General features: G+C 51.8%; 3 protein-coding genes across 3 annotated transcripts in view; 2 read left to right on the forward strand and 1 right to left on the reverse strand.

The window, feature by feature from the left end:
* Positions 1-1,468: 1,468 nt before the first annotated feature.
* Positions 1,469-4,586, forward strand: TGME49_208980 (hypothetical protein). The gene is made up of 2 exons (XM_018779439.1): positions 1,469-1,509; positions 1,673-4,586. The coding sequence occupies exon 2, from the start codon at positions 2,695-2,697 to the stop codon at positions 3,499-3,501; it is 807 nt and encodes a 268-aa protein (XP_018638466.1). The 5' UTR covers positions 1,469-1,509; positions 1,673-2,694; the 3' UTR covers positions 3,502-4,586.
* Positions 4,587-5,523: 937 nt separating this feature from the next.
* Positions 5,524-8,844, forward strand: TGME49_208990 (hypothetical protein). The gene has a single exon (XM_002369618.2). The coding sequence runs from the start codon at positions 6,664-6,666 to the stop codon at positions 7,942-7,944; it is 1,281 nt and encodes a 426-aa protein (XP_002369659.1). The 5' UTR covers positions 5,524-6,663; the 3' UTR covers positions 7,945-8,844.
* Positions 8,845-9,707: 863 nt separating this feature from the next.
* The window catches only part of TGME49_209000 (HECT-domain (ubiquitin-transferase) domain-containing protein), a gene marked incomplete at its 5' end in the record, with an annotated part of 39,319 nt that continues 36,582 nt past the window's right edge, over positions 9,708-12,444 (reverse strand). The window contains 3 exons of the mRNA XM_018779440.1: positions 9,708-10,413; positions 10,820-11,045; positions 11,568-11,890. Of these exons, the coding sequence (XP_018638465.1) occupies positions 10,222-10,413; positions 10,820-11,045; positions 11,568-11,890 (741 nt within the window). The 3' untranslated portion in view covers positions 9,708-10,221. The remainder of the gene's footprint in view (positions 10,414-10,819; positions 11,046-11,567; positions 11,891-12,444) is intronic.

Below are 12,444 nucleotides of genomic sequence, written 5' to 3' on the forward strand. Positions count from 1 at the left end.
TGGACAGTTCTTTTGGTTCTGAAACGTTTTTGTCATTTCAGATCCAGCGACATAAGCATCAGGCATCCTGAAGCGCGAATGCAGTTGCTCTACTTTGGTCAAGAGCACTCTTTGCCCTCAGCTGACAGAGCTGGCGACTTGCGGGACGGAAGCGTGCTAACTCAACGGATACACTGCATCCTCACATGCTGGCTTCCCGTTTTCTACGACAGCATTCACTGTTGCTGCTGTCGCTAAAGAATAGTGATTAACACCCGCGAGTGAAACTTCACTCGACCATCCACCATAAAACCGGCTGCCAGCGTCATTGAAGACCTTTTCGGATGGTCGTCAGACGGATACGGGATGTGCACATCAGGTCACTTAACAGTGTGTGCCTGTGATGGCGTGTTTCCCCATCAAGGGTGCCCCCGCATATTTCGATTAAATCTCTCCAGCAAAGAAACCTGCAAACACTAAAGTCTAGAAATGCGGGCGCGTCACTTTCCGCATGAACCGCATTGCTGACGACGTCGGCTATTGCGAGGCAGTGCATAATAAACAGGCAAGCATGATGAAATGGAATCTAAGCTCTACATATCTGAAACGACTAGTTTGAGTAACTCAAGTACATCAGGAATTGCGAGTAAGAGGTTCCTTCAGTCGACAACCAACAAGCTCCCGAAAATGCGCAGAAAGGAACATGCGTCTCGACAGTTCAGTTTTGTCAAACTCACGTGCCATCAGGGGCAGGACACTTGAGAGTTCCATAGAAGTCCTGCAGGCCCACAGTCACCAATCACTCAGTCGTAGTGGAGATACGGACTGTCACGCTAGATTTGTCTTCGTGCAGCAGTGGATTTGCTGAGTGCCCTCACGGCACTGCCAACCCTGTTTACACGAGTAAGTCATCGGCGGTCAGGCAATGGTAAGCAAATGCATTGTCACAGTAGGCGCCTGCGGTAGTGACCTCGTCGGGTGAACATTGATTGTTCTCGGTATTGCTCCATGCCTTGAGCTTCTGACTTGTACGGCCCTTGCAGCCTACTCCCAGCATAGTGTGCTGCAGTCATTAGACAGCAGTTTGTTTGTTCTGCGTCTCGAATGGTTTGCACAGACGAGCTCTTTGTCCAGCCACCAATACCGCGTGACCAGCGAAATCGTGTGCACAACTTCTTGCTGCTTTGTCTGAGATAGCGACAGATCTCAGTGACTGGGTTGCACTATTCGCTTGTTGAAAACTCTGACAAGCATGCCGCATCCAGCTGGTTGAACGTCAACAGATGCGGCCACCTGCACAAAGCACCAACGTCGACCACTTTATGAAGCGCAAGCCTTCATCTAATGTTATGGTGGCCTGCAGCTTTGGTAGAGTCCTGCCCGATGTTGGTCTACACGGAATGCATAGATCGAATTCTTGTTGGCCAAAAGGCTCCCATAGAGATATATGTACAAAGAAAGTTACCGTTTCTGCGGATACTAGCATAGCCAGAAACAGTAGGGCATGTAAGACGTCCAGCTAACCAATCGGTAGGCTGAAAATTTATAATCATCAAACGAATACTCAAAAAATGGCTATCCCTCAATTGGTACGGTTCCGAAACATGCAAAAGTTCTCCGTTCCTGGATAACGACTTATGTTTTGCCTTCTTGGGAACGCTGCAGCTACTTTCTGTCCTTTTGTTCTTGCAAGGTGCCCTACGGCAAAGGCTACGAAGATGCACACCTAGATCGGGGACGTGTAGGCTTTTCACGTGCATGCACCGGGTGACGTCTCTCCAAGCTGATAAACTGCAAGCAGAAAAAGACTGAAAAGGTCAAGAAAAGGGAAAACGTTCCAGGACGTCACGACTTCCGAGCAATCAGGTCAAGCCGTCCAGTCCAAAATCTCTTTTTCGTCACCTGCCGGGTGAGTTTCGTAGCTAGTCTTCCTTGGCCCTCCACCCGTCCACTGTGCGCAACGGAACGCTCTCGAGCAGGCTGTGCGCTTTGCATGGTGTGCATGCTGGCTACAATTTTCTCGCCTAAATTGTCTTGGACGGGTCGGCAGCAGTGAAATTGTGAGTGGTTTACGTTAGTAAGTACCATTCGGGGGGCGCCCCTATGACACAGTGCCTGAGGTAGTCACGATTACGACGATATTTCAAAGAGAGTCTCCCTTCCCGGCTGGCGGACAGAGTCTTCGATGAGAAAGGGATCTGTGCTGCCGTTTTATGTTTGAAGATCTCCTTTGTTGATGGCAAGGGAGTGTTCAGAGTTGAACACACGACTCCAGTCGTTGGACATGTCAAGTGAAACAGAAGCTTCTAGGTTCTGTTTCACCACGCCCATATAGCGGCCTCATTCTCCTCAAGAGTTGTCAAAAGAAAACGAAACGCCTTCGTTGTTCAAGCTTCTTAGAGTATCAGCGACATGTTTGTCGCTATTGTGGGGGCTCGTGAATCGAGGACGGTTGCGGTGCCACGTGAATTGAACTCGCTGTGACTTTCCGGAGTCCCCGAAACCAGAAGACGTCGCTTTCCAGGATCTGCATTTTCCTCGCGTGTCGTATATGCTCTGTGTCCTTTTTTCGAGATCAGCGTCGGCCCCGTGAAATGACGCAAAACTCGCAGTGCTCCATAGCACCGTAGAGCACTTGCCCTCAGATCCCTGTTCGTGTCGACTTGGTCTGCTTACTTGCATCTCCAACCCTGAGTGTCACTGCCCTTTTCGACAATGCGCGGCATTGGTGCCATCCCGCTCGGCTTCCTATTTGGGGCTGTCTTCGTCTTTCCCCCATCCTGGACAGGAAATAGTGCTCCTCCAGGGTCAGCTCAGCAGTCGTTGACCTTTAGTTATGATGGCGCTGCTTTCAGCATACCGTTGCCCGCGTGGACTGTAGCTGACGGTCTGTCTGACGTTCCAAAAGTCAACTCAGAGTCGTCTAGAGGCGGTGACGCCAAGGTCGCGACGGAGCCCGATCGCGCCGAGGAAGAAAATAGCGGAGCATGGCAGGGAGTGACGGAGGCCCTCCCTGAGCCACTCCACGAGTCAGAAATCCAAGCACAAAACGATCTGTCCCTGGCACTTCTCAACTCGAATCACAGCAAGCCTGCGACAAACAAGGAAGACCAGTTTTCGCAATCACAAAGTGATGTGCCCACGGCGCTTAGAAACGCGATTCAGAGCAAGCCTTCGACAGGAAAGAAAAACCAGTCTTCACAGTGGACTGCAGTGCGCAGACGCCGTTCGCAACACCAGGCAACGCAGCGAACGCCTCACTTGATATCAATCGAGACAGCTGCGCTGGTCTCACTAGTCAGTTTGATCATTTTAGTATCTTACCGCCCAGCTCCGGAGGCACTGCGGAGACAAAAAGCGGCCATTGAAGACATGGCCGCTAAGCGGATGAGCAACTCGTTTGTTACCACGGCGCTTCAAGACAGACGTGCTGCTCGGGTGGTGATGTTTGTCTCCGTGGCCGCGGCTATTATGGTAGCCGACGCTCTGATGAACGCCGTAGAGCAGTGGGACCGTTCCTGATCTCGCGCGGTGTAATGAGTGCGTAGATTGCAAACGATTTTTTGGGGGCGATGCACGCTTGTCGGAGGTCTCCTTTTTCACTTGTAAGATGTGAGAGGAAAGTTGCATCGCAGTGGCGCTTGCCTTGCACAGATTCTGTCTACGGCAAGACGGTAGAGCCTTGAGGTGTGCTTCGTGATGCTGAGCAGCTAGAAAACACTGCGCAAAAATGCGACAGATCCGGACGGGGCGTGTGAACCCACGTTTAGGCTGTAACCTGTGCTTTTCTTGCAATGCCGGCATGCGGGGGCTTCAATGTGTGCGATTCGGGCGATACCCGTTCGGAGAAAGGCGGCCGACTGTGCCGCTCAAAGGATTGTTAGTGGTGGAACAGGGGCACCAGCCACTGAAGCAGCTTTTCTTGCTAAACGTGATCGTAGAGAAACTGCGGCGGAAGTGCCGCAGGCTGTTCACAGAGATCCGACAGACGCTCTCGCGAATTCGCTGTGCAGCTGAGAGGTAATTCCTTGAGCAACGCTCATTCGCACTGAATCGCCTAGCGACAGCGCTGATGGCCGCGGGAAAGAGCAGGAACTAGAACTTCTCCCCCGGTGGGCACAGGGCTGAAATCGCAGCCGCCTCAAATCGGTGCGAGGTCAAACCGGAAAAGTTGTGATGTTGCCAGTGTTTTCCTAATCCGCTGATCGTACCGATTCTGGTGGTACTGGCGTTCTTCTTAGGGGCAGATGTTCTGCGACATGTCAAAGAGAAAGTTGCCGAGTCGCTCCTGGAATTGCGCGTTCCACCCTTTGCTAGAGACTCCGTTTGAATGAGGTTACACGCTGCTGATCCCGTCAGCTTTGGACTTTGAATGGTTTTGATTTGCCGGTGCATTTTATTGAGGACACCGTGTGTGTTCTTCTCGTAAGTCAGATTTGATGTATGCTAGTGGACACGCGCAGACAGGTGCGTCCAAGTTACCGGTGTGTGTCTACCGAAATTGTGGAAGATGCTATTTCTCCATAAGTTATGTCCATTTGTTAAAGTTGTGGGTGGTGCGGCAGGTGAGTGTAACAACTAGTACAAGAAATGAAGGTTTCCTCGCGATTCGACTCAATACTTGGTTTTTCCACGCTTTCTCGAGGACTTCCCGGAGGTTGCTTCTTGTGTCTAAACTCAAGAACCGCTTATTACAAGAAAGGACATACCATTCAACCTGACTCCACCTGGCACACTCTTGTTGAGAGTTGGTGGAGGACACGTTGCGAGGGCAAACCACAGAAAAGCCTCGTTTGTTCCGTCTAGGCCGGGAGACAGCATTATGTGCGTGTGATCGGTGGCAGCTCTTGCCACTTTTCAAAAAGACGCCATATTTTCTGTGCCCTGCAATACGCAGTTTTGTGAACTACCGTTGCTTTTGCGCTGTCGTGTGTACAGACGCCCCGCAGCGCTTGATGGAGAAAGGCCGGTAGTGGAGCTGCAGCGGTTCGGCTGCCACGTAGCGATAGTTTGTATGAGAACACAATTATGGGTGAAACACCGCATAGGCAAATGCATCAGCAGGCTCGTCTTGACTACTTTGAAAAGGGTTGCAACCGGTTACCCCTTATGTTTTAAACTACTTCCGATGGCGAAGGTACATGCGGTTGATTCTACTCTGCAGTGTCGTGTGCCCTTGTGGCGGGCTGCTCTTCCATTTTTACTCGGACTACTTTCGGCGGAGCAGAGTGCTCTTTTTGCTCGGCGACTGACGGCATTCTGCGTAGTAACAGACGAAACGTGCTACGCAAGTGCTCGAGAAGACGTAAGAAACCTCCATTTTCGATTGAATGCAAGGAGAGCAAATGTGTTTACCTAGAAAAATAGATGGCACCTACGTCAGCGGGCGCTTTTCCTGCCTGCCACACGTGCACATGTGTGGTTTTTAATGCAGGCACTCGGGGTTCAGGGCAGTACTCGGCCAGCTTGGTGACACTTCAAATACTCTTACGGGGAAGTCGCAGAACAGCTTATCAAATGGAACACGCTGTTCTCCCCATTGGAGCTGAGGGGCTGCGCGAATGGACTGTACTGCTATAATTTCCCGTAAGGGAAGTTGAGTTCCTAAGGCCAGCATCGCAGTCTCGAGGCAACAACTCAATCGGTTTTCGACCGGAAGCAGAGAAAGACCGTCCTCCACCCATTTTCGTTCGGAGACTTTCTTCTGTGCCGTGGTTGACGCCCAGAGAAACAACTTCAACATGCCTACTCGAGGAAAAGTCTCTCACTGGCGTCGCATGCAAGAGTAAGACGACGAATACCGAGCTTCTCTCCTGCTCGACGGTCCGTGCCTCTCAGTTTGTCTCCATTGCGTGTCTATCTTCCTTCTTTGTCGCCCAATTCTTCGACTGCTGTGGGCCTGCCTTTCTCTTCAACGGCAAAAAGCTTGACGTACTGCAAGGCGATATCTGCGCGGAAAGAAGACTCTGGCAGAGCATGCATGCCTCGTCAGCCGCCGGTGATCCCGCTTGTCTGCAAAAAATGGTCAAGTACAACGCGATGAGCCGGAACGTATCCTCTTCCGTTTTCTCTCGTCTTTGAACCGTTTTCTCCAGGTTTCCACAACCCCTTCTACCTCTGTGTCCCTCCGTTGCCCGACAGATCCATTGGAGCCGGATTCACGCCAGCGGTATCTGTCTGCGCTCCTGTCGTGGCTCGTCGAACGGGTGTCTCTTAGTGGCTTCGTTGTGGTTTCCATATTTTTGAATGGGTGTCTGAAGGTCGTTTTTATCGACAAAACGTTTCCAGTCCCGCCCTACCCTCTCTGCCTCCCTGTCCGCGTGTTCATTTCTCAATGAAAGTCCTCCGTCTTCCCTACTCTCGGCCTCAACCCTGTCCTGTTTATAAGCCAAAGCATTTCCTCTTGTCTGAACAGTCTCTGTTCCTCGCTCGATACTTCCCCAGCTGCCTTCTCGCCTCCGTTTGAATAGGTTCTCTACTTCGTCCGTGTTTTCACCGGAGCGCTGTGTCGCCGCCTAGTCGCTGAACCTGCTTCGTTTCTCTTTCCTGTCTTCTGCCTCAGTTTGGGAGACGAGACTTCCTTTCACACGAAGTCGACCTGGCGCATGCTACGCAGAGGAAATTAGGCGGTTCTTGGAAGAAAATCACGAAAGCGGTGGAATCTTCCACAGCAAGGTGTTGACTATGGCTGCGGCTCCGCAGAAGATTTCTTTTTCTTTCGGAAAAAAGACTCCGGCTTCTTCTTCGTCGTCTTCTTCCTCGAGCCGGCCGTCGCTCTCCTTTTCTCTTTCTTCTCAGCGCGGGGGCGCAGGACCCGCTGCGGGGGGCAACGCCTTCCAGGGAAGAAGTGACTTCTTCAAGGAGCAAGAAGAGAAGCAAGTCGCGATTCAGCAGGTACTGTCGATTAGCAAGGATGGAGAGTGGGAGACGGAGGGAGGCGAAGAAGAGCCACCCCCACTGGTAATTCCTTGCCTGAACCGCCTCGATAGGCCGCCCTCGGCCTCGTCTGTTTCCTCCGATACGAACGAGCCCGAGAAACAAGGTCTCACGAATAAAAGCGGCGGCGCAGGCAGAGCCAGAGACGAGAAGAAAGAACCGAATTATCTGCTGGTCTCGAAACACGAGTCTGACGTTAAAAACGAATCTGAGACGAACACGGAACTCGGTCCGACCCCTGCAGCTCCTTCCGAGGCGCCCCTGTCTGCGTCTCCAAAGCCCGAGTACGGCCTGACTGCGCCGAAGCGGCCTCCCGTGGTGAAGTCTGAGCCAGACGACTCCTCTGCCTCCTCTTCTTCCTCTCCCTCGGCTTCCCTAGACGACCTGGCAGCGCAGGCGTTGATTGCTGAGGCTAGGGGCGAATACGGCTCGGGTCCCGTGGGCACCGCGGCGCCAATTCTCCCCATTTTGTCTCGAAATGAAAAGCTGGCTGAGCTCCGAAGGAGACATAAGGAGCGTGTGAGACAGGCAAAACAGCGTGCATCCTCCCGCTCTTCGCCTTCTGGCGTCCGGGGCAGAGGGTTCGTGGCTTTCGACCCTTCGTCTGGAGCATCTGCACCAAGGCTTCCGTGGGAGAAGGACGCGAACGGCGTGAAGGAAGAGCGAGAAGACCCAGACAGAGACCAGGCGTTCGGCGCCACCGAAACGAGCGAGAAGGAATTGCTGCAAGAGGAACTCAACCTCCTTCCAGACGCGCTCTCGGCCACCAGCGCCGAGTACAGCCGGATTCCTGTCAGCGAGTTCGGCCTCGCCATGCTCCGCGGCATGGGGTACGACGCAGAGAAGAAGGAAGAGACAACGAAGGGAGCGGCGCCCAAGCGGAAGCGGACATACAACCGCGCCGGTCTTGGGAGCGAGGAAGAAGTCGAGCGCCTCTGGGAGGAAAGGGAACAGAAACTCAGAGAGGAGGCTGCAAGAGACAAAAAACGGAAGATGGACGAACTGCTCAGGCGAAGAAGGGAAGGCTAGAACGCGTCTGCATTACAGAGGGGGGACGCGAAGATTCAAAATCGAAACGGAGGTTCAGTTCACGTTTCAACACGTTTGTGGTGCCTGGCGCGTCTCTCTTCTTTTTCGTCTTTTTCTTCCTGTTGATGTCAACTTCTCTCCGCATCAGAGCCCTCGAGTTTTTGCCTGTCTTCACCTTGCTCTGACTCCACTCCTACCTTTCTTCCTGCTCTTTAGCATGTAGGCGGGGTGACATTTGAATGCAAGAAATCTCCCGCCTTTCCTGTTGGTTTGACCTTGTTTTCGAATTCGCCTTTTGTAATGTGCTCGACGATAATCGCCGAAAAAGGATTCTCCCATCAATGGACCGTCACAACACAGCCGCCGTCAACATGTTACTGCACCGTGCTGGGATTATACATTCTATTTCTGTGTTCTGCGAAGAGCGCTCAAAACTCTTCGAATGGGTGCTTTGTCTGGGCCTGCGGTAATGCCGTTTTCTGTGATGGTACTGGATCCCTCTGACTTCTGATCGGAAATCTGGGGCGGACCTGTCTGAAGGTTTCTACGGGATGGGGAAGTGGGACAGCAGAGAGAGTCTAGCGCAGCAGAAAGCATGAATAAAGATGAGGAGAGAACTCTCGAAGAGTGGGAGGGTGGTGTGAATGGTCTTTTCTCTGGGAGGATAGGTTAGGGTGGGGGGAATGTTCTGTCATGACGGTGGAAGGCCTTTCCTTCCTCGTAAAGGATATCGACGGGAGCGCACTGTTTCAGAGTACGATGACCCGATGGAAGAAAAAGAAAAGTTTCTTTTCAATTTGTTTTTCTGGCAATGAAAGGTAGTGACGCCTTTCACAAGAAAAGGACCATGCAACACACACACACACACACACCCTTGCGCCCGAGATTCGAATGAATCTCATTTTTTGTACTCTTTTCACAGGGGAGCCACCTACCGGGTACCCACATGGCTTTCACAGAGTCACACGTACTCCTGAGTATCTTGGTCCCCAGGTTTCCCGCTGTGGCAGTAGCACATGCATGACATGCATAAGATCGGAGTCTTCTCATTTGCTTCAGTTCTTTGTCACACAAAAGGTCGCCTCTCTACTTCTTCCTCAACGGTTGTGCGCTTCAGCGATAATCAAATGTTCTAGTTCATTTCGCGAGGGCTTGAGCAGCGTAGTATCTGGTAAGCGCGATAAACAACTTCGAAAGTGTCAGATGCGCCGGAGTACTGCGACACAGCATGGTGCGACAGGGGAAAACAACACCGAGGTTCAGGCGTGACAGGGAGCTGGGTAACCGTGCAGGCGACAGAAGAAAAGCATACCCCCTTCTGTCTCAGCTGTACCTACAGTTCGCAACACTTCACGTTTGGGTTACTGGATTTCAGTCAGAGTTCACCTTTGAATACGCGACGTTGTCGCTGTCGAAGTGCAGCCTTCTACGCTTCCTCATGAACTTCCAGCTGCTACAGCAGATTCTTTTGCAAACATGCGCGGAAATAGGAGATCGCTTTAGTTCTTGCAGAAACATGTGTCTGTGTCGGTGCGGGACCGTTGAAAAAACGTGGAATGGTGGAAGCGTTTAGATAGCGGATCTCATTTTCCCGAGGCAGTCCCGGAAGAGGTTGCAGCGAAAAACTGTTTCAAAGTCTCCGTGCGAATGGCAAAGGATGGTTTTTTCTCCCCTCGTGGCAGAAAAGAGAACGTGCCTGGGATAAAGACTATCTGACCGTTGCGTTCATCGCTGACGTGCTTCTTCCAAGTCGTTTTAATGCATTGCTCTACCCGAAAAATTCTCTCGTTAAACGCCCAATATTGGCCTCGCCGAGGGAGCAAACACAGATGCTCTTCTGTTAGTTGAGGGTCGGCGTGTAGCCAAACAAGAAAAAACACGAAACCACGTCGATACAGGGAAGCTGGAGCAACTAGGAACCGGTTCACATGGACATCAAGACCAGAAGAGCAAAAACACACGAACAAGGTAGAGATCACGAAGTGACAAGAACCCAACTCAATCTCAAATCCCCCATTCCTCGAAGAGATCACAGGCAAGCGGTTCCTGTCTGAAGAATTTTTTTCCTCTTCCCCGCATCACCGTTTGGGGAACGTCCGAGCCGTGGCCAGAAAGTCGAAATGTCCGCAGGCAACAACAGTCTTTTTTGTATTCTTGTCTTCTTTGGTACATACGACTTGAGGATTTTATAACTAGAGTGCGCAGTCTTTTCTTCCAAGGGAGCGTTCCTGCACCATCCAAATGCCTTCGTTTTCTTCTTCGGTTGTTCTTGGCCTTCTAGTCCTCATACATCAGAGTCATTTGTTCGTGTACCACATAGGCATCCAAGTCAATCGCGGTGCAGTTGTTAATCGCGTAGAGAAGCCGCTGGCGGAAAATCGAATTCGAAGTGTATCGGGGCAACAGCAGCCTGAAGCCGCACGTCGCAGCTGTCGGGAGGCGGTTGTCGTCGATCGGTGGCACGCGTTGCTGAGGAAACGGGAAAAAACAAGGCCAGTCTTTTTACTCGGTTATTCGCTTGGGAAAAGCGCGTAAACAAATGCAGTGGAGCGAGAAAGCAGGTAATAAAATGTGCTGAGAGAGAGAACGTACAGTCGGAAGGAATACGAAGTCCATACGCCCCAGACTCTCACGAAGATCGTAGAACGGGCCGGAAGCCACTCGAAATACCCTTTTCCCTGCTTGGCTTTGTCTCCGATCACTCTGTTCGACAGGAACTCCACGTTAAAACGTGATGTGGACTATGCCAATGAATCTGCCTCAACTGAGTTGCACTGTCAACACGTGAACCTAGAGATTCCCTCACCGACCTCGACCGGATTGTATTGACACTTGAAAGGCGAGGCAAATTTTCAGCACAACACTGGCAACTCACCCCTTCGGGAATTTCGTAGTCGACAGCCATTCGCCAGTCGCTTCCACTGGACGGGAGGCGAGAGCGCCCGGAAACGAAGCGGAGGAAACGCTGCAACTGATCGTTCGTGAACGTCTCCAACACCTCAAAGAGGGTGGCTTTCAATTCCTCAGAGCCACACGCAGTGTGACTTCGCAACAAGTCCAGGTCGACCACGCGGTCTCCGCACACTCTGTACTCTAGTCGCCTAAAAAGACAAGTCAGAAAAAAAGAGACTTCTGCTGAGCGGGCTGCGACAAACAACGTAGGCAACCGTTGACATCAGAAGAGAAGTAACACCGGGACAGGGTGAAAGAGACCGCAGGGAAGAGAGGACCACAATAAGATAAACCTCGATTTGAATGCCAACGCGAGCGATGAAAAGGCTGGACGGGGATAGACGGAAAGAAAAAGCACGAGAAAAGAAACTTCGAAGCGTGAAGAGACTCCACAGTAAGGAATCGAGAATTCCGAGAAAAGTGGCGGCGGACAGACACTCTAATTCCACTTCGACCTTGCTTGTCGGGGGGTTTAATTGGATCCAGTAATGGCTGTCAAATTCCCTTTGCCTCCTTAGCTCACTGCGTGCTTAGGATCATACCAAAGCAGCTCAATACTGATACTAGGAAATAGGAGACCGCGGTAGTTCTTGAAAACTTGTCTTCTGAGCCCCCCATATAGAATGGTATATGAAGTTGCCGTATCCTCCGCCCTCGTCCGATGCGCTTACCTCCAATCGAAGAGCATGCGCATGCGCCCAAGGGGAAGAACGGCCCCGATGCCTTTGAGGAGGGCCTCGAGACTTCCCTGTCCCTCGAGGAGCCGACACCTTTCCGAGAGGCGAATGAAGAGTTCTAGATTCTTGGGAGTGACAACAATTTCGCTGCCGCCCTGGACGAGCTCGAACGGCTGTCCCGAAGACCCTTCAGTCATGAAAGTCAAATCCGAAATCGATGCCTCCATAGCTTCGTCCCACAGAGACGGTGGTACAGCTGCCAGGCGTCGAAGCGAGCGCAGCATCTCTACTGCAACGCAGTCCGAATCAGCTAGATCCTGGAAAAAGAAGAAACGCATCAAGAACACGGAGAGAACAGAGAATATGTGCAAGGCTGAAAAACTGACGAAAAAAGGCGCTGCTCGGCTGGAACGCCTGTGTCAGGACAGTGTAGCAATGGATATGATCTCGTGCTGTCTTCATGTCCTCTACACGCATCCAGTTGTGCCTGTCACGTTCGGTTCATCGAGTTAGCCCAGTGTGTACGAAGGATCGGACACTACAGAGTTCACTAAGGGTACTAGGAAATAGGGCATCGCTTCACGTCTCCCCATACACTACCCTGAGCAAACATCGACTTCTCCGGGAGCCTCCAGTAATCTTTTTCTGTTCTCTCCTGCGTTGCCCTCGCGCTATACTTTGTAGATCACTCGCCTTTTGTACACTGCGATCAAATCAATGGCAAAGTGGCAGGTGCGTTTCAGAGGCCGTAGACGTTTACGACGTCTACTCAAGAAGGTTGTATCTGGAATACCCAGATCGCGTCTCCTCTGAGGTGACGAAAACACATCTTGGACTTGGCTGAGTCGGCGCTTTTGCGTGCGCAACTCAC

Source organism: Toxoplasma gondii, chromosome Ib (genome assembly GCF_000006565.2).
Source record: "Toxoplasma gondii ME49 chromosome Ib, whole genome shotgun sequence".
NCBI lineage: Eukaryota > Apicomplexa > Conoidasida > Eucoccidiorida > Sarcocystidae > Toxoplasma > Toxoplasma gondii.

What these genes read in the sequence shown, in the direction of transcription:
- TGME49_208980 (XM_018779439.1), top strand. Translation starts at nt 2,695, where the DNA reads ATGCGCGGCATTGGTGCCATCCCGCTCGGCTTCCTATTTGGGGCTGTC.
- TGME49_208990 (XM_002369618.2), top strand. Translation starts at nt 6,664, where the DNA reads ATGGCTGCGGCTCCGCAGAAGATTTCTTTTTCTTTCGGAAAAAAGACT.